The sequence below is a fragment of the Pongo pygmaeus genome, chromosome 19 (genome assembly GCF_028885625.2).
Source record: "Pongo pygmaeus isolate AG05252 chromosome 19, NHGRI_mPonPyg2-v2.0_pri, whole genome shotgun sequence".
Taxonomy (NCBI): domain Eukaryota; kingdom Metazoa; phylum Chordata; class Mammalia; order Primates; family Hominidae; genus Pongo; species Pongo pygmaeus.
The window spans coordinates 99,978,509-100,004,932 of record NC_072392.2 but is presented as its reverse complement, the minus strand read 5'-3'; the positions used below and the strand labels follow the sequence as shown (position 1 = coordinate 100,004,932).

At 57.6% G+C, this 26,424-nt stretch overlaps 3 protein-coding genes across 9 annotated transcripts in view; 1 reads left to right on the top strand and 2 right to left on the bottom strand.

The window, feature by feature from the left end:
* The window catches only part of HGS (hepatocyte growth factor-regulated tyrosine kinase substrate), an 18,076-nt gene extending 8,681 nt beyond the window's left edge, over positions 1-9,395 (bottom strand). Inside the window, exons 1-8 of one of the 4 annotated variants that reach the window (XM_054458542.2) lie at positions 8,997-9,395; positions 7,409-7,493; positions 6,710-6,785; positions 6,051-6,143; positions 4,314-4,437; positions 2,805-2,857; positions 2,297-2,365; positions 1,463-1,587 (exon numbers count right to left, since the gene is read on the bottom strand). In XM_054458542.2, coding sequence (XP_054314517.1) covers positions 1,463-1,587; positions 2,297-2,365; positions 2,805-2,857; positions 4,314-4,437; positions 6,051-6,143; positions 6,710-6,785; positions 7,409-7,493; positions 8,997-9,033 — 662 coding nt within the window. In that variant the 5' untranslated portion in view covers positions 9,034-9,395. Of the gene's footprint in view, positions 1-1,462; positions 1,588-2,296; positions 2,366-2,804; positions 2,858-4,313; positions 4,438-6,050; positions 6,144-6,709; positions 6,786-7,408; positions 7,494-8,027 lie in introns of all 4 variants that reach the window. The other 3 variants (XM_063656334.1, XM_054458543.2, XM_063656336.1) reach the window with 3 other exon arrangements.
* LOC129017794 (oxidoreductase-like domain-containing protein 1) lies at positions 9,303-26,424 on the top strand. Of its 4 annotated transcripts, XM_054458547.2 has the most exons (5): positions 9,305-9,405; positions 9,504-9,561; positions 9,971-10,084; positions 10,954-11,069; positions 11,199-11,913. In XM_054458547.2, exons 1-5 carry the CDS (start codon positions 9,344-9,346, stop codon positions 11,368-11,370), a joined length of 522 nt encoding a protein of 173 aa, XP_054314522.2. In that variant the 5' UTR covers positions 9,305-9,343; the 3' UTR covers positions 11,371-11,913. The 4 variants fall into 4 exon arrangements, with proteins under 4 accessions (XP_054314521.1, XP_054314522.2, XP_054314523.1 ...); XM_054458546.2 differs by lacking the exons at positions 9,971-10,084; positions 10,954-11,069; positions 11,199-11,913 and adding an exon at positions 25,845-26,424 and having other exon boundaries at positions 9,303-9,405; XM_054458548.2 differs by lacking the exons at positions 9,305-9,405; positions 9,504-9,561; positions 9,971-10,084; positions 10,954-11,069; positions 11,199-11,913 and adding exons at positions 24,818-24,937; positions 25,845-26,424.
* CCDC137 (coiled-coil domain containing 137) lies at positions 18,123-24,829 on the bottom strand. Its single transcript, XM_054458544.2, has 6 exons — positions 24,573-24,829; positions 23,638-23,771; positions 21,738-21,966; positions 20,362-20,444; positions 20,033-20,112; positions 18,123-19,693 (listed from the first exon to the last, which is right to left on the bottom strand). The coding sequence occupies exons 1-6, from the start codon at positions 24,704-24,706 to the stop codon at positions 19,484-19,486; spliced, it is 870 nt and encodes a 289-aa protein (XP_054314519.2). The 5' UTR covers positions 24,707-24,829; the 3' UTR covers positions 18,123-19,483.

Below are 26,424 nucleotides of genomic sequence, written 5' to 3'. Positions count from 1 at the left end.
CAGGGGCCGCAGGCTCACAGCATGGTCGCAATTTCAAACCATGCACGCTGACCTTTGACCTAGGGCTCTTTTCTTTTTTTTTTTTTTATTTGAGATAGAGTCTTGCTCTGTTGCCCAGGCTGGAGTGCAGTGGTGCTATCTTGGCTCACTGCAATCTCTGCCTCCCAGGTTCAAGCGATTTTCCTGCCTCAGTCTCCCGAGTAGCTGGGACTACAGGCACCTGCCGCCATGCCTGCTAATTTTTGTATTTTAAGTAGAGACGGGATTTCACCATGTTGGCCAGGATGGTCTTGATCTCTTGGCCTCGTGATCTGCCCGCCTCAGCCTCCCAAAGTGCTGGGATTACAGGCATGAGCCACCATGCTCAGCTGACCTGGGGCTCTTTTCTAAAAGAAAAGTCCACACCGAAGCAGACCTGCACAGCCACCGGGATAGGGAAACGCCAGCAAGTGTGTGTGAAGGCAGGAATGGCGTTGGGATACCCTGCCGTGGAGCCGCTGGGTCACAGCAGACTCACGCATGTGGGCAGTGGCTGCGACGGACACGACACTGACGTGGCTCAAGGCAAGTTCTTCTCAGTTACAAGAAGGAAAAGGAACTTTCCGGGCAGCCCATCACCGGACATGGATGGCTTGGATGGGACACCCTGAAGAGGGCACGGCCTCACTCCTGGGATTCCCGAACCTAAGCGGGTGGAAGCCTCAGCCCTGAACAGAGGGCCAGGTGGCCATGGCCTGACCTCCCAGAAATGTCCACGGAGCGAGACAGGGAGGCAGCGACACGTTCCAGGAAAAGGGAACCGAGGAGGGAGCACAGCCCGCATACAAAACACGTGCGACCCAGGCCAGACCCACAGCGACGCTGCTGGGACCACGGCAGAAATGGAACGTGGACCACAGAGCAGAAGCCAGCATTGGGTGGCAGCGCAGTCCTGAGCGACCGCTGTGGCCACGAGAGCACTGTCCCTCTCAGAGATCACAGGCGAAGACCTGAGTGCCAAGGGGCATGACATCTGCATTCATGTAAATTCGGGATAAAACCTGTGTGAACACGCGCACGCGCAGAAGAGGAGAGGCAGAGTAAACTCTGCGACAAAACACCCACCGCTGAGGCACTGGCCGCGGCCTCACAGCTTCTCTGTGCTACTCCTTGCAACTTTTCTCTAAGTTTTATTCTGAAAGTTGAAATGCAAATGAACCCAAACCTGAACCCAAGCAACAGGTCTGTCAGGACAGCCTCGGTCCCTGGAGCCGCAGCACCCAGTCTCGCACACCCACCTGCCCTAGTGTGGGGCAGGGTCCGAGGGCATGCGGCCACCCTGGGTTTCCCTTGACCTTCTAGCTGCTGTGCTGTGAGGGCCCCCTGGGGTCTGCAGGCCTCGGGCACCATGGCCAAGAGGGACAGAAAACCCAGCCTGGAGAGCCTGCCCCACCTGCAGCCCAAGCAGGGGGCGGGGACTCACCTGTTCAGCTGCTCATAGCAGGGCTCGCACACACGCACCTCCTTCTCGATGCCGAACTTGGGGATGGTGGAGTACTTGGAAGAACACTTTCCGCAGAAGATCTGCCCACACGCCCGGCAGTGGTGCTGTAAGGTGGGGCAGACAGGCCTGGTCACAGGCACTGGAGGACCCTGATGTGCCACCCGGCCCAGAACCACCCCGTACAACGCCGAAGTTGGGCCTCACAGGTGGGGGAAGGCAAGAGACAAGCAGAACAAGTGCCTGGGAAGACACTAAGGCCGGGGAACCTGGACATGCTCCCAGGAGTCTCAATGCCAGCCACCGTTTTGGGGAAAATAAGGTAAGTTAAAAATAAAGGCAAAGAAAAAATATACATCAATTCTCCTGATAAAACAAGAGCTTTTGTGAGTGCAGTGGGTGCTGGAAGCTGCTGACACCCCAAACCCCAAGCATTCCCGGTTGCCAGCCTGGAGGGGGCATTGGTGTGAAGATGGCTCGAGGGATCAGAATCCAGATGGGCTAAGCCACAAAAAGAAGGGGGCCACACGGCCCTGGCAAGCAGCAGAGTGACTGTAGAAAGGCCTGTAGGCCTCGGTTTACGACATTATAATTCCAGAGTGAGGCTGGGCCCGGCCCAGGCAGCGGCATCAGGCCCTTATGTGGGCCCTCACTGTCCCCCTCCTGACGCCACACTGCCACCCGCTGCCAGCTGCACTCACCTCCTGAACCACCCACCAGGAAGGAAAGGCCCAGCAGGGACGGTGGCCTTGTGCACGGCAGGGGACCTGGTGTCCGGCCGGGGCTGTAGACAGAGCTCCCCAGGTGGGAACTCACCTTACGGGTCATCACCCCGAACTGCACCCTGCAGCGGTGGCATTCCTCAGCGTCCACCCAGTCCGGGGCCTGAGGAGGGGCAGCAGTCAGGACCACACGCTTCCCGCCCCACCAGCCCCAGAGGCACAGAGCCTCCCCCGCCCCACAGAAGGCAACAGACCCAGAGAGGACCCCAGCACGAGCGAGAGCAACACCCCGGGCGGCCCTCCCCAGCGGCGTGGGCTGGGGTGAAGCTGCCGAGGCCTGAGGAAGGGACTTCCTTCCTCATCAAAGGTGCTTGTTTTCCTTTCCCGAGCCCCCTAGCCACTCTAAAGGCCCTCGAGTCGCGTCTCCACCTCGCCCTGCAAAGACAGCTGCTATGCCTCCGCCCAGGACACACAGGCATCCTCAGGTCCCAGACAGACGAGAGCTCAGCCACCAACCCTCAAGCAAGCCGGGCTCCCAGCACTCCCCTTCACGCTTCCTGAGCAGCCCGACTCCAGGACCCCTGGCGGCCGCCCACACTCACTCTCTCGGCAGCAAACATGGCATCGCTCTCTTTGAATTCCGGAAAGACGTGTCCTGGAGAGATGAAGCCATAGTCACTGCCCGCTCCCACCTGGCCTGCAAGAGCTCCGGGAGCCCCTTCCTCACTCTTGGCAGCTGCAACGCAGCAGTGACCGTGCACCCAAGTGAAGGTGTCTGGGGGCACCGAGACAGCCTCCTGCCCCCAAGGTTGGTGTCCCCATGGGGCCTCTGTCCTCACTGTGGCAGCAGACAAGAGCCAGCCCCCGCTGCCCTCTTCCTGAGACAGCGCTCCCACCCCGTCAGGGCATGAGTTCCCTGCGTGGCCCCGCCTGCTGAGTGGCTCCCTCACCCTCTGCTCTCTGGCCAGGGCTCCCACTGTTCCTGAGGACAAGACCTCGAGCTATTCTTGAGACGAGACCCCAGAAAAAATCCAGGAAAGCTCCCACCCCAGGAAGGAGACAGGAGCACAGACCACCAGCGTCCACCACCCCGAAGCTGAGAGTCCGAGGCAGCTCGTGCAGCGCCCCCTTGCGTTCTCCACACTGGTCCTGTCCACCCTGCAGCCACAGGGCAAAGCGTCCACTCCTGCAGCAGGGATGCCCCGTTCCCCACGCTCTCAGCCTCAGGGCAAGCGTCAGCTCCTGCAGTGGGGACGCCCCACCCCTGGAGCCCGCCCCGTTCCCCACGCTCTCAGCCACAGGGCAAGCGTCAGCTCCTGCAGCGGGGATGCCCCGTTCCCCACGCTCTCAGCCGCGTCTTCAGCAGAGCTCAGGGCCACACAGGACCCGCGCAGATGGCAGCAGCCATGCCCACCTCTCTCTCACTGAGTGGGCCCTGAGCACCAGCCAAGACCTCCAAATGCATCCCGAAGCCCCCACCTCTCTCTAGACAATCCCCTAGTTCTCCACGGCCACAATGGCCGGGAGGGACCCTTAAGAAACACACCTTGGCTGCCACAGCCTAGACGAAAACCCACCAGAGGCCTCCTGCTGTGCTGAAAGCAACGCCGAACTCCAGCCCACAGCCCGGAGACCCTCGGCGCGCAGGCCTGGCCGCACTCTCCTCTGGGCACGCTGGCCACCTTTCTGCCCTGGGGCCTCAACCCTGAGTGTCTGCCCATGGGTGCTGCCTGCCTGCTCACGCAGGCTCTGGCTTCTGTTCCAGCCTCAACACTCGGGACAGCTCCTCCAGAAGCCTTCCCTGACTGCACAGCCCAACCCGGCCCCCAGGAGTCCTGCCACTCTGAAACAGGCTGTCTGCTGCCTTTTCACCTGTGTGTTGTCTGCCATCACTGCCTGCCCCTGCCCGTGGGCCGTGGGTCCAGAAAGTCAGGAGCCGGTCTGAACCCGCCCTCACACGCACGGTCTTCCCTGGCTCCAGGCCACCGCCTTCCTCTCTCCCAACACAGGGAACAGCCCATCTTCCCAGGCCCCTCGCCACTGTGCCCGTTGGGCCTGACCGTCCAGCAGTTCCAAGCCTCGACCTGGTCCCAACCTCGGTCCTGACTCACCCTCCACTTTCATGATCTGGTAGGTGTCCTGGACCACCTTGTACTTGGGCTCGTTCCGGAAGGCATGCGCCCAGGCCTGGATCAGGTACAGGATCTTGTTACGGACGTTTACCTCCACTTGTCTCTGCAGGCAGGGAGGAGGGGGCGAGGGTCTCAGGAGACTCCAGGCGCCAGAGGCCTCGGTGTGAGGAAGCAGCTGGCAGACCTCAGCCTCTGAGCAGATGGGGCTGACACAGAGGCCATGGAGGGCCCCCTGAGTGGGGCGTGGGGGCCGTGCACCAACCTGTTCCCAGACCCTGAGTTCAAACCTCATGCCTGCCTCTACTTGCTGGAGCCAAACAACGCCGCATCTCTGTCCCCTGACCATTTGTCTCTCCCTTTCCCCACGGGACCTGCCCACCCCAGGATCCCCGGTTCCCGTCAGCCTCCAACAGGCAGTGCCCGGCAAGCCTGACGGTGGCAGCATGGTGTTGGGGCTGAGAACACAGGGGCGCTGCGGGGCTCCAACTACGCCCCTCCTTCCAGTCACAGCCAGGGAGACGCTGGGGGGCAGCCGCTCCAGCAATGCCTCCAAATTCAGAGCTGGCTCCAAACCCCCTGCAGCCATCCTTTCCCCCAGGTTAGAGTGCAGCCTGGCCTCGCATTTAGGGTCCTCTCAGGGACGCTGTCCCGGTGTGACACGCAGGACGGCGTGCGGTCAGAGGCTGCTGCAAGCAGGCTCCAGGGCACTTGCACCACGACCTAAGCTCCTTTCCAAAACCCCTCTGCATCCTCAGCGGCGCCTTCCCTTCACAGCCCTGCCCCACCCCAGAGTAGCGAACTGGCTCAGGATCTGCAGCCTGACTGAAGGAGCTCGGGTGCACCAGGGTCGGGCAAGGCCAGACTCTGGCACCTTCCGCCTCTCAGCCAGGACAGGACGGGACAGGAAGCCAGCCAAGGTGGCCAGTGAGGGCCTTTGAGAGGCCTGGCTGTCCACTGGGATCCCCGGGCAGGTTCTCAGCTGTGCGGGTCCAGGGTGTGGGTCCAGGGAGTCTCCTATGAGACCCAGGTCTGGCCCACAGGTCGGGACAAAAGGGGAGCAGCCTGACCACATGGGATACCCTTTCTCCTTGACACCCGCAGCAGCATCCCCGCTGCATCACAGTCCACATCACAGTCCCTGCAGGTGTCCCCAGCACAATCCCTGCAGATGTCCCTGGCACAATCTCCTGGGGATCTGGAGAGCTTTTCCTCCTCTGCCCAGGAAAGCATGAAGCCCTTGCTCTCCAAAACAGCTCTTATCTCCCGCCAGACACATCGGATCTCACAAGACCCCACTCGGAGCCCTCCCAGGCCCCTGCCAGTGGGATGTGGCCACGGACCACAGCCACTCTCACACACGACAGCCCCCACCTGCCCTGCCCACCCAGTGGCATCTACTCACCTTCCCTAAGACAGCAGGTGCCCAAGCCCTGCCTTCCGGAAGCTTCCCCCAGGCCCCAGGGTCGCTGTCACCTTGGTCCTCCAGACACAGCACCCCAGGCCGGCTCCTGCTAAACCCTGGCCTCCCCGGATTGGGGCTCACGGCCCTGTCTCTCCGACTCATGAGTGCGACCTTGTGCAATGCAGGGACCACGGATCTCCACCTGCACATTTTCCGCCACACCTGGTGCTGTTCTGTCATCAGTGCCCAGTAAACACCCAGAGAAGCAAAGGTGCCAGCCTGGGTGGCCACCCGCGTGCCCCCATCTCACCCACCTTCAGCAGGTCCTTCAGCTCCTCCATGGTCTGCTTGTTGGCCACCTCGTCATGAACTGTCTGGCCACAGTTCTTTACCACAGACTCCATGACCTGCAGACGCCCAGGAAGGGAAGGGTTGGGCCAGTTGTCAGGGCAGGGCCCCTCCTCCTCCCAGACAGACCCACCTCCCTGTGGGACAGCAGAGCCCTTCAACAGGCCCATCAGGCCAGTGGGGAACCCACATCTGAGACTCAGCAGCCTGCACAGCAAGCTCCCTGTGACGCCAAGTCTCACTGCCAAGCACAGCAACGAGATCCGCCTTCTGGTGTTTACTCACGCAGGACCGGCTAAAGAAGTGGTGCCCACTCCCTCCCCATCTGTCTCTCCCTCAGCGTGGCCCCCTCCTAGGTGGCACTGTTCACACGGGCACTCAAGGCTGAGTGGAGCATGACCCCCTCCTAGGTGGCACTGTTCACACGGGCACTCAAGGCTGAGTGGAGCGTGGCCCCCTCCTAGGTGGCACTGTTCACACGGGCACTCAAGGCTGAGTGGAAACGCTCCTGCTTGATGTATGCCCAGGGAGGTGGACAAGGCCACAGGACAAACTCTTCTCGTGCTGTCGTGACTAATGGGGGGTGGGGACCCTGGGGGCCACTGAGGCCCGGGGGTCTACTTACCTCCAGGGCATACAAGGCGACGTGTGGGTTCTTGTCGTTGACTTTCTTCTTGATGGAATTCACAGCATATTTTGCTCTGAAAAGGAAACGACATTAAAAGCAGAGAGAAACGAGAAAAAAATAGTCTCAGCAACTAAGATGAGAAAAGTTCATCTGCTGCCAGGTACAGTGGCTCACGCCTGTAATCCCAGTGCTTTGGGAGGCCAAGGCAGGAGGATTGCTTGAGCCCAGGAGTCTGAGACCAGCCTGTGCATTATGGCAAAAACCCATCTCTACCAAAATACAAAAAATTAGCCAGGCGTGATGGTGAATGCCTGTAGTCCCAGCTACTCGGGAGGTTGAGGTGGGAGGATGGTTTGAGCTTGGGAAGCAGGGGCTGCAGTGAGCTGAGATCACGCCACTGCACTTCAGCCTGGGTGACAAAGCAAGGCCCTGTCTTAAAAAAAAAAAGTCTGTCTGCCATTTTAGTCTTTGAGAACCCCGAAGCAAATACAAACATAACCAGGTATCTGCAAGCTGTACAGAGAAAACCCCTTAATTGTCCAAGATGTCAAAAAATCCTAGCATGTAGACCATGCAGTTCTCCACATAAGAGCCTAACATGGTCAGCTACGTAGTGGAGAACCAACGGGCACCAAGCGAGCCCAGCTTAGTGCACGGCCGCTCCTCCGCGTCAGGGCACAGGCCCCGCTAACTCACTGCGTGTCCCCTTGGCGGATCAGGTCGCAGATCTGCAGAATGGACTCCCAATCTGTCTCCAACAGGAGCTGGCTGGTCGCCTTGTCTGAGAGAGAAAATGCCATGAAAGGGAGGGTCATCCTGCTGGATGCCCCGTGCAGCACCCCAGCTTGGCAGCAGCGGGGGGGGACTCTCTCCTTCCCCTTTAGACATTTGGACCAAATGAAAAACCATGACAGAATCCTCCTGAGCGTGCTGATGGACAGGGAAGTGCCATCCTCCCCAGGGAAGCAGCAAACAGCATAAGAGCACACCAGGTGCTGGTCCAAGCCCTCCCACAACCCTCGAGCAAGGTAAAGACACTCAGCAGAGAGGCAAGGGCACTGCCGTGAGTCACACAGCTCACCAAAGACAGAGGCTGATTCACTCTTAAACATCAGGCTCGGCTGCTTCTCAACAAAGAACCCTATCACCCGTCCCTTGGAGTCCCTGTTCGCCCAGATGCTCCCGGTTTCAATGGGATCTTAGCTTGGGCAAGGGCTAGAGAGGCCTGCAGTGTAGACTCCAGGCCCCTCGCTCCAAGCCAAGTGCTTTGGGAATAAGGGCAGAACGGGGCTCCAAGGAGGACTCGCCAGCATACCTGTCATCATACCACATCACTGCTGTCTCCAACAACTGGCCCCTCTGGGGAGCAGCTCCAGCTCTGCCCACATCGCCTTTCCCGGATACAGAAACGATCTAACAGGCCAAGCCACGTCCACTCTCTATACTGATTCAGTAGTTAACCTCTGGATTCATCCCTGAAGCACTGAACTACCTGTGTGGCTGAGATACTCAGTCTGCTTGCTGGTTCCCTTGGCAAGGAAAGTGTCTCATTTGAAGTCTCCTTGAAAACCATACTTAACAAAAAGGCAAGCTTGGGGCAGCCCATTCGACCACCCAAGCGCCTACCCCCAAACAGAAGACGCATTTTCCCTACGGGGCTGCTGGGCACGTGCACATCAACATTCGTTTCCCTCCCAAAACGTGTCAATTCCAGGAGGCTCAGACAGCATCAGCTTTCACCTCCAAAAACGTGAGAAAACGCCTTCCTAAACCATTAGGCACTTCCCGAAGCCAATGTGGGAACAAAGGGTGGGTCCGGGACCCGCAGCCCCCAAGAGAGCTCTAAGGTCCCAGAGAGGACACTGCCGGCTCCACCCTTCGAGGCCCAATGTTTTGGGTCAGAAGCCCAAGTGCCAGCCTAACATCTGACTGAGTCACCCGCTTTCATGACTCAGGCCTTGTGGCCCACTCGGCCGGGTGCTCGTCGGTCAACGGGAAATCGGCCGAATGCCCAGGCCCGCGTAAGAGCGAGGACGCCGAGAGCCCCTTGCGCCCTGCGCGGACCCTCACAGCGCCCAGTTCGCCAACGCCCGACGGACGCCGACCCCACGGCCGCGCCGAGGGTCCAGGATCTGCGGCTCCGCGCCCGGGAGGACAGCGGGCCGGGGAGAGGCGGGCAGGGCGACGGGTCCGCGCCCCTCGGGCCCTTGGGGCCGCGCTGACTCAGCGCCGGGCGGAGGCTGCGGGCTGACCAAGGCCGGGCCGTCGGGTGGGGACGCGTTACCTAGGAGACGCTCGAAGGTGCCGCTGCCTCGCCCCATGGCGACCTCCAGCTCAGACCCGACGAAGCGGGCGCTCCCCTGCTACGAGCTGGCGCGCCCCCCGACTTCCGCTTCCGCCTTTCCCTCCAGTGCGCGCACGCGCACGTCACCGCGCCGGCCCTAGAGCCGCGAGGAGGCGGGGTCTTCCGCTCTCCCGCTAACGCTGCGCGCTAATTGGGCGCGCCCTTGGAACAATGAGCCCTAAGAACCAATCAGCAGTCCGGCTATGAGAACAATCCAATGAGAGTGGGCGGTGGGCGGGCCTTACTCCGCGGCCGAGCTACGGGTGCCGGGTGGAGCGAAGCACGGAATGTGTCTGCTGCTGGGGGCCACGGGTGTCGGGAAGACGCTGCTGGTGAAACGACTGCAGGATATCCTTCCGCGCGGGGACGGGACTGGGGCGCGGGGGGCACCCGGACCGGGGCGGGGACTCACCCTTTAGCTGCTCGGGTCCTTGACCGCTCCGCACAGGTGAGCTCCCGGGATGGGAAGGGCGACCTGGGGGAGCCGCCCCCGACACGGCCCACGGTAGGTGTCCGTCCCCGCGGGTGGAGTTGCGGGGGGTCAGCTCTGCGCTTGGCGAAGGGCTCCGGGCTCGTCTAAGTGCACGCCCAGGCGCAACGGGTCAGGTCGTGCCTTAAGGCCAGCCTTCGGGAGTGGGGGGCGGCCCGAGCTGAGGATAATTGGCGCGGGATGTGGGGACCTGCCGCCCTCCACGGGCACTTCCTCTTCCCTCGCAACGGGTTCCTGTGGCTGGTCGCCCCCACAGCGAGTCTAGCTACTGATGGGCGTCGGTGTCTGCTCGCCGTTCTTGCCTTAGGGAGAATGGGTCTGCGGGGTTCAGGCCACCGTGTAAGGTGTGGGCACGGTGCTCTTCAGGAGTTCACAACGGGCCAGCGCTTGTATTGTTCTCTCTGCATCGTGGTTTTTCCTATAGGTGGGCACCAATCTTACTGACATCGTGGCACAGAGAAAGATCACCATCCGGGAGCTGGGGGGGTGCATGGGCCCCATCTGGTCCAGTTACTATGGAAACTGCCGTTCTCTCCTGGTGGGTTGTAATCCTATATGGGCTTCTTTTAGGGAAATGTGTCTACGTTTCTGTGATGTCCAGTCCCCAACCTTGCTGTGTGTAGAAAGGGGTTTGGGTTATTTAGTGACTATACTACTCATGGAAATAGGTCTTAGCTGGTGTTGCTTCCGCCGGGCTCCCCGTCTGGTTTCTGGTGCTTGCGCTCCCAGGCCCCCGGTAGAAGCTCACAGAGGGCTTGCTGAAGGCAGGGCTGCTGCTCCGCAGAGAACAGACTTAGCCCTCTGTGTCGCTCCCCGGTACGTCTGTGTTTATGTTGGATTTATACGTGCCTCTGGTTGGTTCCATCTTGACAAGGCCTGTGCCCCAGATTCCAGTATGGAGAACTGATGGCCACATGAGGACAGAGATGAGTGACACCAGGTCGTCCTCATAAAACTCGATTCCCTCTGCTTCTGCTTGTTCCCAAAGCTTTGTTTAAAGCTGTTTTGGGCCGGGCGCGGTGGCTTACTCCTGTAATCCCAGCACTTTGGGAAGCTGAGGTGGGCGAATCACGAGGTCAGGAGATGGAGACCATCCTGACTAACATGGTGAAACCCCGTCTCTACTAAAAGTACAAAAAATTAGCCAGGCGTGGTGGCGGGTGTCTGTAGTCCCAGTTACTTGGGAGGCTGAGGCAGGAGAATCACTTAAACCCTGAACCCTAGAGGCGGAGGTTTCAGTGAGCCGAGATCGTGCCACTGCACTCGGAGCGAGACTCCGTCTCAGAAAATAAATAAATAAATAAAATAAATAAAATGCAGTTTTGCTCTCCCAGTGCCAGGTCTGTGAGGCCCAGGGGAAGAAGTTTGGCAGCGGGGCATTGCTGCTATCTTTTTCTTTTTCCCCAGTTTGTGATGGACGCCTCTGACCCCACCCAGCTCTCTGCATCCTGTGTGCAGCTCTTAGGTCTCCTTTCTGCAGAACAACTTGCAGAAGCATCGGTGCTGATACTCTTCAATAAAATGTACGCGTCCCTGAACTGAGAGGGAGCACAGCGGGGGCGGGGGCTCCCTGGGGTTACAACCGGGAGCATGGCTCGGTAGGGAGGTGGTGTGGCTGCCACTGCTCTGATGGGGCACCTCTTTCACTCCAGCGACCTACCCTGTTACATGTCCACGGAGGAGATGAAGTCATTAATCAGGCTTCCAGACATCATTGCTTGTGCCAAGCAGAACATCACCACGGCAGAAATCAGCGCCCGTGAAGGCACTGGCTTGGCAGGGGTGCTGGCCTGGCTCCAGGCCACCCACAGAGCCAACGGTTGACTGCACGGCAGAGGCATGGCTGCCCTGAGCTGGGGAGAGGTGGCAGAGGGCAGTATGGCTTCGCTGCCAATAGTTTCTTCTCACAGGGGCAGAATAACCCAAAGTAATCCTACATGATGGTGCTCTGTGCTGAGATGCAATGATGCATAAACTGAGGCATGCGGAGATGGGAGTTGACATCTGGCCTCTGAAAAAAGTGTCCCCAGGGGCCAGGCATGGTGGCTCACACCTGTAATCCCAGCACTTTGGGAGGCCGAGGCAGGGGTATCACCTGAGGTCGGGAGTTCAAGACTAGCCTGACCAACATGGAGAAACCCTGTCTCTACTAAAAATACAAAATTAGCTGGGTGTGGTGGTGCATGCCTGTAATCCCAGCTACTTGGGAGGCTGAGGCAGGAGAATCCCTTGAACCCGGGAGGTGGAGGTTGCAGTGAGTCGAGATCATGCCATTGTACTCCACCTGGGCAACAAGAGCGAAACTCCGTCTTAAAAAAAATAAGAAATAAAAAAATAAAAACCTGTCCCCAGACTGGGTGAGTAGGGCCTACAGGTGGCCGAGTGTTCTGCATCCCGGAGTGGTGCTATTGGGGTTGGCTCCCCTCCTTCCTAGAGACCTGCTGGACTGCCCCCAAGGCGTATGGACTGCACAGTGCCACTGAGACCTAGCCTCTTGCTGTAGCACAACCTCCAACCTGCTGAGCCACTGGTACCCTGACCCTGCGTCTGCCACAGACGGCATGAGGCAGGTGAAGTGAGTGTGGTAGTAAGAGCCAGGCCTCGAGTTAGAAACAAGCTGGTGGCCGGGCACAGTGGCTCATGCCTGTAATCCCAGCACTTTGGGAGGCTGAGGCAGGCAGATCACGAGGTCAGGAGTTCAAGACCAGACTGGCCAACATGGTGAAACCCTGTCACTACTAAAAATACCAAAAAATTAGCTGGGCATGGTAGCTTGTGCCTGTAGTCCCAGCTGCTCAGGAGGCTGAGGCAGGAGAATCTCTTGAACCTAGAAAGCAGAGGTTGCAGTGAGCTGAGATCGCGCCACTGCACTCCAGCCTGGGTGAGGAGCAAAACTCGGTCTCAAAAAAAAAAGAGCCAGCATTCTCACTGGTTCACTTGTTCGGTGAACAGGTATTGCCCTGAAACGCCCACAGGTGTGCCAGGTAGGGCTCAGATGAAGCACAGGAAATGGTGGCCGTGCCGCCCACGGTTCCCCAGCGCCCTGCCTTGACTTTGGTTCTCAGCCGTGGCCACTTGTGGGAGTGTTGATTGACAGGTCAGTGTCCTGCAGCTGCCAAAACAACAGAAATTTGCTCTCTTAGTTCTGGAGGCCAGAGTCCAAAGCTGGGCTTTCACCAGGGTAGTTTCCTTCCAGAGGCTCCGAGGGAGCATCCGTGCCTTGCCTGCGTAGTGGCTGCGGTGCTTCTCTCGGCGCGCCTGGGCTGTTTCCTGCAAAGCCTCGGTTTCCGCCCCCACCTTCACGCAGCTTCTCTCCTGTGCCTCTGTTCTCTTACAAGGACATCTGTCGTTGGAAATCCAGGATGATTCCTCATTACATCTGCAAATGTCCTATTTTCCAAACAAGGTCACTCTTGCTTGTTCCAGGGGTTATAATTTGGACACACCTTTTGGGGGCCGTCATTTGACTACAGCGGTTGAATAAGAAACCCTCTAGTCGGAGAATAGATGTGAATTTTCTACAGATGTTTTCCCAGCTGGCAGCCTAGGCTCCTTCGGTCATGGAAGGAGCCTCGCACCAACCACCCTCCTCCGTGGCACAAACCTGCTGCACTTTGCTTGTGGGGAAATGGGTCTTTATTCCCTTGGAGGGCTGTGTGCAATGCCTGGGAAAAGCTCTCAGCACTGCGTGTGCTTCAGGGTAGCTCGGGCTCCAATCTCTGCTTTCCAGTGTGTCATGGACTCTCAACTGTACACAGCCTGTGCCCTGTTGGATGCCACCTTTTTTTTTTTGAGACAGAGTCTCACTCTCACCCAGGCTGGAGTGCAGTGGTGCGATCTTGGCTCACTGCAACCTCTGCCGCCCGGGTTCAAGCAATTCTCCTGCCTCAGCCTCCTGAGTAGCTGGGATTACAGGCGCCTGCCACTGCACCCGGCTAAATTTTGTATTTTTAGTAGAGATGGTTTCACCATCTTGGCCAGGCTGGTCTTGAACTCCTGACCTCGTGATCACCTGCCTTGGCCTCCCAAAGTGCTGGGATTACAGGCATGAGCCACCGCACCTGGCCTGGATGCCACCTTCTTAGACACCACATGAATCCCCATGCACTGCTCCCCCTGCCCCTTACCACCACCAAACAGCTGCTAGACACCTGAGGTCTCTATCCTGTTAGTACCATGGGGCGGAAAGATACGATACCTTTTTTTACCCATAAGGGTGACAGCCAACACGCCTAACTACAGGTAAGCAAGAGAAAAGCATTAACAAATTTACTTAATTATTTGAGGCAAGCTCTCACTCTGTCTCCGAGACTGGAGCACAGTGGTGGGATCACAGCTCACTGCAGCCTCAACCTCCCAAGCTCAGTCAGTCCTCCCACCTCAGCCTCCTGGGTAGCTGGGATTACAGGCATGCACCACCACACCTAGCTAATTTTTTGTATTTTTGGTAGAGACGGGGTCTTGCTGTGTTGCCCAGGCTGGTCTTGAACTCCTTGCCTCAATTGATCCTTCCGCCTCAGCCTCCCAAAATGCTGGGATTACAGACATGAGCCACCGTGCCCAGCCTAAAAGCATAACAAATGTATTAGTTTTACATGACAGCCCGACACGGTGGCTCACACCTGTAATCCTAACACTTTGGGCGGCCAAGGTGGGCAGATCGCTTGAGGCCAGAAGTTTGAGACCAGCCTGAGCAACATGGTGAAACCCCTTCTCGACTAAAAATACAAAAATTAACCCGTCGTGGTGGCACCTGCCTGTAATCCCAGCTACTTGGGAGGCCGAGGTGGGAGAATCGCTTCAACCCAGAAGGTGGAGGTTGCAGTGAGCTGAGATCGCGCCACTGCACTCCAGCCTGGGTGACAGATTGAGACTCTGTCTAAAAAAAATAAGTAAATAAAGTTTTACATGACGCAGGAGTCTTCAGCAATAAAGACCCAGGGAAAACCTTTATGTATTTATTTCTTTTTGAGATGGGAGTCTCGATCTGTCACCCAGGCTGGAGTGTAGTGGCACAATCTTTGCTCACTGTAACTTCTGCCTCCCAGGTTCAAGCGATTCTCCTGCCTCAGCCTCCCGAGTAGCTGGGATTACATGTGTGTGCCACCACGCCCAGCTAATTTTAGTATTTTTAGTAGAGACAGGGTTTTACCATGTTGGCCAAGCTAGTCACGAAGTCTTGACCTCAGGTGATGCACCCGCCTCGGCCTCCCAAAGTACTGAGATTACAGGCGTGAGCCACCATGCCCAGCGTGAAAACCTTTATTTTTATATTTAGGTTTGATGAGTGAACAGGCATGCAGAAATGTGGTTGGACACACAGGATCTGGCCTGACGTTCGTCTAACTGGTGATGGATGCAGTGGGGAAACCCAGCAAGGCCACTGTGCACAATTCCCCTTCCCCTGGGGATAGGGCAGGACCCCTTGGGAATGAGGGTCTTCCAGGGAGGAGGGAGAGAGTGACCTTGCTAGGTTTTATGGCTGGCTTTGGGAGAGAGGAGTTCTAGTTTCTATGACCTGCTGTGGGGAAAAAGAATTGTGGTTTCTGGGACTCACTTTGCGGGAGAAAAGTGGGCAGGAACCAGGAGGGAAGGACAAAGACCTGGCTTCTGAGGCCTTCCAGTCTCCTCTGGGTCAGAGTAGTCTGCAGGCCAAGGTGCCATACTTTGGGGTTTAATGAGCCCTGACAGCAGGTCCTTGCAGATTTCACAGGCAACTTGTGATCCCAGTAATTGGGTTTCAGTGTCCCAATTTCAGAGGACTTTAGCAAAGCCTGGCTGAAATGGCCAAGTGTTGGCCAGGCGCGGTGGCTCACGCCTGTAATCCCAGCACTTTCGGAGGCTGAGGCGGGTGGATCACGAGTTCAGGAGATCGAGACCTGGCTAACACGGTGAAACCCCGTCTCTACTAAAAATATAAAAAAGTTAGCCGGGCATGGTGGCGGGCGCCTGTAGTCCCAGCTACTTGGGAGGCTGAGGCAGGAGAATGGCGTGAACCCAGGAGGCGGAGCTTGCAATGAGCCGAGATCGTGCCGCTGCACTCCAGCCTGGGCCACAGAACGAGACAACGTCTCAAAAAAAAAAAAAAACAAAAAAAAACAAACCACCATGACTTTTGCTGTGAGGCATGAAAATATAGGGAGGTGGGAGCCTGAGGTGCGTGTGGCCACCCGGCTGGAGGCGGGTGGGCTGCACTTCTCAGCTTGCTTGGTGGAATGGTCCTTTAGTTGGGAGGGAGTGCCTTTCCTGAAGCAATCCTTGGGCTGGACATGCTGATCCTGAATGAGTCCTAAGAGTACTGGTTTCCCAAGACCCGAAGACAGCAAGCTGTGTTCCCAGCCAGCGCTGGTGGCAGCTGGGTTCCGGGAAGGTGGAGCCGACGTGGTCTGGAGCTGGCAGCCACACTCTGGCACCTCCTCAGGCGGTTTTCAAGGGTGGGTTCCAGCCAGGGAGCCCTACACAGGCATGGCATGGTGCCACGGGAGGACGGTCTTGGGGTGGGTGGATAAGGACCCTCCTTGCCTGCTCCTGACAGGCCGTGTTCTGCAGGCCACTTTCAATGACCCACGTTCCCAAAACCATCAGGTCCCCACTTTGCTGGCACACGGTGTCAACTGGGGTGTCCTGCAGGGTGGGTGAGGGGTGCTGGGGACTCCCCTGGCCTTGTCACCCAGACCCCCACCCGACTTTAGGGTCCCTGCACTCAGTGGCTGTTCTGGGGCCAGGCACGCTGGACCTCCCTTGGTGCACATGCTAGAGCCCAATTCACTCCTGAGTCTGGGGAAATTGATGCTGCTGAGGACACCACTGTTCTCAGAGTCGTTTCTGTTTGTGGACTCCTCAGTGCAGATGTAGCACCTGGATATGAATTTTTTTTCTTTTCTGTTTCAGAGATGGGGGTCTTGCTCTTACAGCCCAGGCTGGAGTGCCGAGGCACAATCATGGCTCACAGGCCCAGACGGTGCAGCGGCCAGGCAGAGGTACTCCTCACTTCCCAGATGGTGGGGCGGCCTTGACCTCTCAGGTTTGAGTGAACCTCCCATTTCAGCCTCCCGATGGGACCACAGGCACGGTGCCAACGCAGCTAGCCTGAATTTTCTTTGATGGTTTGGAGTTCCCATCAAACTAAACGCTAATCAAAGGATAGCATTATACGATATGTGAAATTATAACATTAATATTTTTTCCTCAAAAAAAAATCACATTAATAAATGTGTGATAGGGTTGGCTGCTGGGAGAAAATCTGGCTAGTCTGGGAAAATTCTTCGTGGGAAAGTTTACAAGTAGGGTGCTGTGAGACCTGTGTGTACAAGAAGGTGACCCATCTGGGATCACTGGTTTTGTCAGCACCCCAATTTTGTGCAAATTCAGTTTTCCCTTTATATGGAGAGACCAGCGCTGCCCCATGGAGAGCGGAAGGCCCAGGGAGTTCCATCCATGGCCTTTGCCTCTTAAACGTCGACTCTGACATGTCCACATCACTTCCTCCTGAAGATTCCAGAAGTAAAGGATAAGTAAGAAAAGCAGGATGGCACTTTGGGAGGCAGAGGCGGGCGGCTCACCTGAGGTCGAGAGTTCGAGACAGCCTGACCAACATGGAGAAACCCCGTGTCTATTAAAAAATACCAAATTAGCTGGGCATGGTGGTGCATGCCTGTAATCCCAGCTACTTGGGAGGCTGAGACAGGAGAATCGCTTGAACCCGGGAGGCAGAGGTTGTGGTGAGCCAAGATTGTGCCATCGCACTCCAGCCTGGGCAACGAGAGCAAAACTCCATCTCAAAAAAAAAAAAAAGAAAAGTAGGAGGGGTGAGCTGGTCTCTCCTGGAACCCCAGCACTGAGGGAAGTCAAGGCAGGCTAATCTCTTGAGCCCAGGACTTGGAGACCAGCGTGTCACTACACTCCTGCCAAGGTGACAGCAAGACCCTGCCTCAGAAAAAAAAAAAAGCCAAGTACAGTGGCTCATGCCTGTAACCCCAGCACTTTGGGAGGCCAAAGCAGGTGGATCCCTTGAGTCCATAAGTTCGAGACCAGCCTGGGCAACGTGGCGAAACCCCATCTATACAAAAAGCGCAAAAAATTATCTGGGTGTGTTGGTGAGCACCTGTTGTCCCAAGTACTTGGGAGGCTGAGGTGGGAGGATCGCCTGAGCCTGACAACTTGCTGCAGTGTGCTTATGCCACTGCACCCCAGCCTGGGCAACAAAGAGGCCCTAAAAACCACCAGGGGTTTCCCTTCCAGCAGCTGAAACCTGAGAATCGTGGATGCAGTGGAGAGCGTGAGCGCTTTCCCAGCCCTGTGGGATCCCTTCGCTTAGCCATACAGGGGCCGATACTGACGTCCAAAACCAAACGCATTGAGCGAGTGGGAGCGCCACCTGCTGCCGTCCCAGCCCCTTCCCAGGGAAAGGCCACCCCCTTCCAGCTGCTGCATGTGATCTAGGGCTGATTTCCGGCTGCTGCAAAACCAACATCCCAACGCGAGGGCTGGGGCTGCCGGGTCCATCACAAGGTGGGAAACACGCCCATAAGAGGAAAACAGCCCTGACTTTAAATATATATTCTCCAATTTAAAACTTTTAACTAAAAAGTAAACTTTAATGTCCCAAATGCAAACTTGGGGAAGACAGAAAAGATCACACACAAGGCTGTCACTTCACACTTGGAAGGTTGCACAGCGGCCAGGCAGAGGCGCTCCTCACTTCCCAGACGAAGCGATGGCTGGGCAGTGGTGCTCCTCACTTCCCAGACAGTGGGGTAGGGGGAGGGGTGCCCGGCAGAGGCGCTCATCACTTCCCAGACAGGGCAGCGGCCGGGTAGAGGCACTCCTCACTTCCTAGATGGTTGGCAGCCAGGCAGAGGTGCTCCTCACTTTCCACATGGTGTGGGGGCCGGGCAGAGGTGCTCCTCAGTTCCCAGATGGTACTGGGCTGTCGGACTCCATTGCTGGATGTGTGACTTGGGTTTACGCCTCTCCCTTCTGCTCTCATCTGGAAATGCTGACAGCCTGGGCATTTCCTCCTTTGGCACTGGATGGAGACCGAAGCCTGGCAAGGCCCTGCCCTCAGCAGGAACTCCCCCTGGGCCCCACTCTGTGACCCCGAGCCCAAGACAGGATTTTTCCTTCATCTTCTCCAGCCACTTAAGGCCTCCCGGCTCTCTCAGAGCCCTGTTAGGTAGGTGACAACTCTGTTCCCACTGTTTTTTTTCTTTTCGTGTATTTTTAGTAGAGATGCGGTTTCACCATGTTGGCCAGGCTGGTTCGAACTCCTGACCTTAGGTGATCCACTCGCCTCGGCTGCCCAAAGTGCTGGCATTACAGGTGTGAACCACCGCGCCCGGCCCCCGGTTCCCACCTTCTGAAGTGTATGTGTTGTCATCACGTTTCACTCCAACCAAACCTTGGGTGGGCACCCTCTGCAGGGGACCACTCACAACTGGCCTGTAGTCACGGTCCCCTGCAGAGCCCTCCCAGGTGGTCCAGATGTGCCCAGTGGCCCTGCCCCAATTCGTCTTCCCTGCCCGTGGCCTGCTCTGCCTGATGTGCACTGTGCACTCCCGGGGGCCTCCATCACACACACACACCGTCACATACCGAGCCAGCCTCATCAGCTGTCTCGGTAGTTGGTGTTCAGGGACAGGGATCCAGCCCTTCCTAAGGTGTACCTGGGCTGAGACTCAGAATGGATGTTCAAAACAAAGAGATGGAGCTGTGAGTGACACTGGGCCCCACGGGCCATCTGTCAACCAGGTCTTGGCCCTAGTCCGTCGGGCACTCACCCCCTGCAAGATGTGGACCCACTAGTGCCCAACGTGTGAACAAGTAGCTGGAGGCCTCACTCCACACTGCTGGCATGGCCTGCCTCTCTCCTACCCAGGTGTGGCAGCTCCTGGTGCCAGTTTCCCCGGAGCGTGGCCAGGCCCCAGGCGTCTCTCCATCACAGCTGTAGCTCTGGCTTCTTTTGGGAAGTGAGGTGGGGTCGCTCCCTGTGCAGCCGCTGCCGCCGCTGCTTCAACACTCTGTAGGCCTGCATAGCCCGCTCTCTCTCCTCCCCCACAATCCGCTGGCGGGCCAGGGAGGCGGTCAGAGGCTGGGACACACCACCGGGGCTCAGAAGCATCCTCAGCATCTGCGATCTCCTGCCAGGCTGAGGGAGAGAGGGGAGGGTGAGGCACAGGCTGGGAAAGGAGAGGAAGCAACAAAAAGCCTCACAGCTTCAACAGCTCTCCCACCAGCGAGAATGCTGCACTCTCAGGCCACACACCAGACAGCGCACATGTTGGCTGAGGGTTTTTTTTTTTCTTGACACAGGATCTCGCTATGTTGTCCAGGCTGGTATCAACTCCTGGGCTCAAGCGATCCACCTGCCTTGGCCTCCCAATGTGCTGGGATTACAGGTGTGACCCACCGTATCCAGCCTGTCCAAGTCTTCTGTTCCCTGGCAGCACTGGGGGACAAACTCAAGTTGTCCCCATGCCCCACTTACCTGGTCCTTGCTTACGCTCCTCCGGGGCCTGGCAGTCAGCTCTGGGGGCTGCAGGACAACCTCACCAAACTTCACCGTGTCTGGAGGGGCAGAGTACAACTGAGGACTGCTGCCCACAGCCACTGCACCCCTGACACCGACAGCCACCACCCGCCCACCTCCCTCCCATAGGGCTGGGACAGAACACCAACTCATCCAGTGGTCTAATGGCTGTGGACCCCAGGGGAGACCACAGGTGTCCAGTGTAGCCAGGGCTGGTGGGGAACAGAAGGCCTGCGCCCAGGCCCCACCCAGACCACTGCTGACACCATCGCTTTGGGAAGAGCTACCTCGGAGCAACTCCTGCTCCAGCCTGTCTGCTGCCTTTTCCTCCTTTTTCCGTCGGACTTTATCTAGTCGCCGCTTCTGGAACCTGGGGAAGAAAGCACATGTCACTCGGATTCCTAAATTCTCTTTCTACCCAGGGAGGAGGCAGAGGTCGCCCCACCCACAAGGGATCCCCTGTGGCAGAGCAGGGACCCAAGAACAGGTGGCTGCCTCCAAGTCCCCGCTCCCCTTACCACCCCAAAACCCACAGCTGCCCACCAAAGAAGGCTCTGACCCCAACAGGCCCCTCAGGGGTCCCCCTCAGTGGTTCTCAGCTGGGGACGGCTGCCTGCCAGGGAATATCTGACAATGTGTGCAGACACACGGGCGGGGGCTACTGGCACCTTGTGCATGAAAGCTGGGAATGCTGCCAAAGACCCCCCAACAGAGACTCATCCAGCCCATCCAGTGCTTCTGTGTCTAAAGAGCCTAACAAGTATCGTATATCACGTCTCCCTCAATGTGAATCTGGAAGCTTCACCTTCAGCGACACCTCTGGAGATCACTGTGGCGCCAGGCTGTATCTGGGCCACATTCTGTGTGATGAACTTTCATTGGCTAAGGTAACTATAAGTAATACAACAATCCAGAAACAGGGAATCTACAGAGCTGAAAGCAACCTCTCTAACCTTCAAAGCTTTTTTTTTTTTCTTTTTTTTGAGATGGAGTCTCGTGCTCTGTCACTAGGCTGGAGTGCAGTGGCATGATCTCAGCTCACTGCAACCTCTGCCTCCCGGGTTCAAGCGATTCCCCTGCCTCAGGCTCCCAAGTAGCTGGAATTACAGGCATGTGCCACCACACCCGGCTAATTTTTTTTTTGTATTTTATTAGAGACGAGGTTTCACCGTGTTGGCCAGGATGGTCTCGATCTCCTGAGCTCGTGATCCACCTGCCTCAGCCTCCCAAAGTGCTGGGATTACAGGCATGAGCCACTGTACTTGGCCAAGGTTTTTAGAGAATTAGAAAGGTGTAGTTTCTTGGACGAGAGACATTCTGTTCTAATGGAAACAGAACCCCCGGGCACGTCACCCTCAGACCGACCCCCTCAGGGCTGATTCCCGCAGGGCTAGGGCTTTCTGGTGCTTTTCCTGTGAAAAGCAAGGACCAAGCGAGGTCTCCGCAGAGTTGCCAGGTTCCGCAGCCTCCTGGAGGCCACACCCTCGCTGGCTCCCAGCTGGATGCTCTGACTCGCCAACTCCCAGGGCTCCGGCTTGGTCTCCCTGAATCCGGGCTTCCCCATGGCTATGAAACAGGGTCCCTGCAGAGGACCATCATGGGAACCCAATGTCCTCCCTCCGGCTCCGAGGGCAGACCCCAACCCCTCCCCGCCTCCACTCACGCTTTTTTTGCTTTTTTCTGCTCAGACTTCTCCTTGGGAGCTGCCTGCACCTCTGGCTGCCGGGTGGCCTGGTTCTTGCTGAGGAACAGCACATGCTGGGCCTCTTGCTGCATGCGTTGGATATAGGCCCCGTCGGACTCCCCCTTCCTCTGTTTGAACTTGGGGATGGTGATGTCAGGCTCTGCTCCCTTTGCTTCCTTCTCCAATGTCTTTCTGAAGGTCACCTGGGCTGAGGACAAAGGGAGGCCTCAGAGGAGGCAAGAGGCAGACAGTGGCAGGCAGGTGGCCCATGCTCATTTCCCCTCCCAAAGCCACAGGAAGGGAAGACCAGGCTGGCTAGAAGCACCCCAACGATAGCAGCTGAAGAAGATGTAGAATGCCCAGCCTGGCATCCCTGGGGACACGACCCCCCAGCCCAGTGGCACCTGTCACAGATGTCCACTGCAGCACAGCTGAAAAAGGAAAGCAGAAACAACCTAATGTCCACCCCTAGGTGGCTGGTTGAATGAATTCTCCTCTGATCACCCACAGACTCCATTGCACAGCTGCTGAAGGAAGCCCAGTGGAGCTACATAGAGAAATGTGGGCAGACCTGCCAGGCGCAGTGGCTCACACCTGTAATCCCAGCACTTTGGGAGGCCGAGACGGGCGGATCATGAGGTCAGGAGATCGACCATCCCAGCTAACATGGTGAAACCCCGTCTCTACTAAAAATACAAAAAAAGCCGGGCATGGTGGCGAGCGCCTGTAGTCCCAGCTGCTCGGGAGGCTGAGGCAGGAGAACTGATTGAACCAGGACAGGAGAGGCAGAGGTAGCAGTGAGCTGAGATTGCGCCACTGCACTCCAACCTGGCCTACAGAGCGAGACTCTCTCAAAAAAAAAAAAAAGAACGCAAAAAATATTAGCCGGGTGTGGTGGTGCGTTACCTGTAATCCCAGTTACTCAGGCAGCTGAGGCAGGAGAATTGCTTAAACCCAGGAGGTGGAGGTTGCAGTGAGCCCAGATCACGCCACTGCACTCCAGCCTGGGCGAGAAAGCAAGACTCCATCTCAATAAATAAACAAACAAACAAAGGTGCCAATTCAATGCAGCACGGTTCAGAATGTGCCATCTGCTACCCAGGCCAGTGGGCCTCTTCCCTGCACCTTCCTCACCGCTATCTCACTATCCCTTTGGCAGCCATATAACCCTCAACAAGAAGCCTACAGTACAGTTTATACACAAATTATAAAACAGCTTTGCTGTAAAATCAGTCCCACGTTTGGGAAGAGAAATGTGTCTATAGCAAAATATACACACAGTGGACACCGTTTCCCAACGTGCCCAGAGTGTTACCTCTGGGTTGCAGCGGTGGACATGTGGACACCCTACCCAGACTTGGGGGAGGAAGGCAGACTTCTCAGAGGGGCCTGATCGAATTTCCTCCTTCAGCTCCTGACTCCACCCACTTCTACCATTGCTTCAGCACCCTTGTCCCAAGAATGATGGCTTCTCCCTGGCAGTAGCCCCGCCAGCTGCCAGGTCCACTCTCGCTCACTCCATCACCACTCGGTGACCTTTTTTTGCTTAGAGTAAACATGAATTGGCCATGCCCTGCTAAAAACTCTGATGGATCTTCGCTACTTTTGGGGGTTAAAAAAAACGCCACTCCTTAGCATGGCTCCTGAGGCACCATAACGGGTCCTCCCTGCTCACCCCACAGCCTCCTTCCAAGCCTCGTCTGGAACCACAGCGTCACCCAGTGCCAGCCACTGCTTTGGCTTTGGCCACGCTCCCCCACCTTCTGAGCACCAGGTCTTGGCATATTTCCTCTGCCTGAAACGTTCTTAAGTATTTGGGCGATTGGGCAGGTTGAGACACACAAAGCTTCACTGCCGCCCAGTATGGGCCTGCACACACCTGCTTTCTTCCTCTTCTTGTTACTGATCGGGTTTTTCATCTCCTGGCGGCTCCTCATAATCTCCCGGAGCCGGAAAGGGATCTCCTGTTCGTCCTGGTTCTTGGGCTTGCAGTTCACTTTCTTCTTCTCTTTGCTGGGAGGAAGAACACGGAGGTGAGACCCGTCCCAAGTAAAGCACAAGCAGAATCAATAAGAGAAACAATAGTTGGGTCTGGCAATAGAATCTACAGGGGCCGGCCGGGCGCGGTGGCTCACGCCTGTAATCCCAGCACTTTGGGAGGCAGATCACGAGGTCAGGAGATCGAGACCATCCTGGAGAACACGGTGAAACCCTGTCCCTACTAAAAATACAAAAAATTTGCCGGGCATGGTGGCGGGCGCCTGTAGTCCCAGCTACTCGGGAGGCTGAGGCAGGAGAATGGCGTGAACCCGGGAGACGGAGCTTGCAGTGAGCCGAGATTGAGCCACTGCACTCCAGCCTGGGCGACAGAGTGAGACTCCGTCTCAAAAAAAAAAAAAAAAAAAAAAGAATCTATACAGGGGCCAATCTGGCTTCTGTGGTGCAAGCCAGTCCAGGGAGCAGGGATTTTTCCTCTTGGTCTCACTCAGTGGCTGTCCCTGAACCGCTTCCTCACGGGACGCGAGGCCAAAAGGCACTCCGAAACCCCAGAAGGCCTTTCCACCCTGACCTTGTACAGAACCGCAAAGACGGGACACTGGGACGCGGGAAAGGCTAAACCAGGGACTCGCTCGCGCCTCCATTCATTCAACAGATCCTGGCGGAGAGTGGGCCGCGGGCACAGACAGAGGAGGGCACGGAGCCCGACCTGGGGAAAGGGTCAGAGCGAACGCTCCCTAGGAGATCCCAGGCGGAGCCTTCAAGAAGTCCCCTTCTCTAGGGAAGTGCGGCGGCCTCGCGGGGCAGCGCAGTCACCTGCGAAGCCCGGGCCATGGGGCTGCGCCCTGCTTCCCCAGCGGCTGCACTTGCTGCCGCCCCCGCGCTTGCCGGGGACTCCCAGGACCCGCCTGCACCCTGGACACCGCTGCTCCGCCACCAGCTCGCGCCATCTCCACGCCGGGAGCTTCCCTAGCGAAGCCGGTTCCGCCCCACCGATCGGCACTTCCGCTTCCTGCGCTCAGTCCCACGCTGGCTGGAGCGGCGCGACTTCCTGCAGGTCCGGGATTGGCCGGAGCGCCTGCCGCTCGCGGTCAGGGGTTGCGGGATCCCGTCCGCGGGCGATGCTGCTGCGGAGGGTGGTCGAGGGAGGCTGGGCGGTAGCCGCCGCGGCCCGTGGCTCGGCAAGTACCAGGAGGGGTCTTGGCAGCGCCGAAGGGCACGTCCGAGAGGCCGCTGTCCGGGGTCCCGCACGTGGGGACGGAGCCGGGAGGATCGCGCGCTGGCCGCCGCCGAAGGGTCCCTAGCTCCTCTCCTCCATCCGCTCTTACCGAGTCCCCGCCCCGGAATCTGTGGAGGGGCCGCTTAGCCCCGGGAGAGGAAGCAGCCCGGTGAACGTCCACTTTCCTGTTTCTCAGTATCTGCCGAGCGCCTGTGTGCGAGCCCTCCTGGGCTCTGGGGACTGGCCGTGGACATGGAGCGGATGATGCTCCTCGCAGGACTAGTCAGAGAAATAAGTGAAGTTGGTAGCGTGTCAGTCCGTGATCCTGGGTAGATAGAGCAGGGGAGCGAAAGAAGGCTGCCTATAGGACATTCACGCTGGGATGAGAGGGACCTGAGAGGCCTGGGCTTTGTGACAGGGAAACTTGGATAAAGGGTGGTGCGATTCTTCCGGTTGGTCTCTCAGAGGAGGGTGGTGGGGCTTGGTTATACTGGTAGAGGTGCTGGGCTGGCCAGGAGCTTACAGGGTTACACCTCTCCCATACTCGTGTCCACAGAGCAGCCATCTTAGCTGGAGGTGGCGAGTGCCTCCCCCAACCACCACCATCTGCTGGAGTGCACGCCCGGTGCCAGGCCCTGATCCTGGCACTCCTTGTGAATCACACCGTGTCATACCCATGACTTCCATTGCACGGTGGGGAAACTGAGTCTAGAGAGGTGAAATAACATGTCTAAAGTCACAGAAAGTGAAAAAGCTGAGGACATGGAGCCAGTTGCCCAATGACAGGAGAGCTGAAATGTCCTCACTGCTGGGGGTAGACTGGGCCTCACCAGCTTCCTGGAGAGTCACATGTTTGTCTGCATCCTCAGGGGGCTCACCGGTTCTCCAGCCCGGACTGCTGCCAGAGGCTTCCTGGAGGTGGCAGCTTTCTTCAAAGGCACCATCCTGGAGCGCAAGCCCCTGATGGGCGCAGAAAATTCGGGACAGACCACGTAGAGGTGGGCTCCCAAGCAGGTGCGGACGGCACCAGGCCGCCCAAGGCATCGCTGCCCAGCGGGGGCCCCTCAGAACCCCAGTACCCGCTGCCACCTGAGCTCCAGCCGCCCACAAACTGCTGCATGAGTGGCTGCCCCAACTGCGTATGGGTGGAGTACGCCGACAGGCTGCTGCAGCACTTCCAGGACGGTGGGGAGCGGGCCCTGGCTGCCCTGGAGGAGCACGTGGCTGATGAGAACCTCAAGGCCTTCCTCAGGATGGAGATCCAGCTCCACACCAGGTGCGGAGGCTGAGCCAGCCCTGCTGGACTCCCTCCCGCAGGACGGAGTCCAGGATGCAGCCGCAGCCTCCTTCCTTCACACCCCCTCACAGACTCCTTGTTTCCAACGGGAATAGGAAGAGTTATTTATTGACTTCACCTGAGAAAAAAATAAATTCTCTATGGTGGTTTCA

Excerpts from the sequence above, each read along its gene's own strand:
- LOC129017794 (XM_054458546.2), top strand. The coding sequence starts at position 9,344 with ATGTGTCTGCTGCTGGGGGCCACGGGTGTCGGGAAGACGCTGCTGGTG. Across the intron at positions 9,406-9,503 it reads CTGGTGAAACGACTGCAGGA|GGTGAGCTCCCGGGATGGGA; the intron begins TATCCTTCCGCG and ends CCGCTCCGCACA. Across the intron at positions 9,562-25,844 it reads CGCCCCCGACACGGCCCACG|GGGGCTCACCGGTTCTCCAG; the intron begins GTAGGTGTCCGT and ends CTGCATCCTCAG.
- CCDC137 (XM_054458544.2), bottom strand. The coding sequence starts at position 24,706 with ATGGCGCGAGCTGGTGGCGGAGCAGCGGTGTCCAGGGTGCAGGCGGGT. Across the intron at positions 20,113-20,361 it reads GGAGCAGGAGTTGCTCCGAG|ACACGGTGAAGTTTGGTGAG; the intron begins GTAGCTCTTCCC and ends CTGCCCCTCCAG. Across the intron at positions 19,694-20,032 it reads GGAGCGTAAGCAAGGACCAG|CCTGGCAGGAGATCGCAGAT; the intron begins GTAAGTGGGGCA and ends TCTCTCCCTCAG.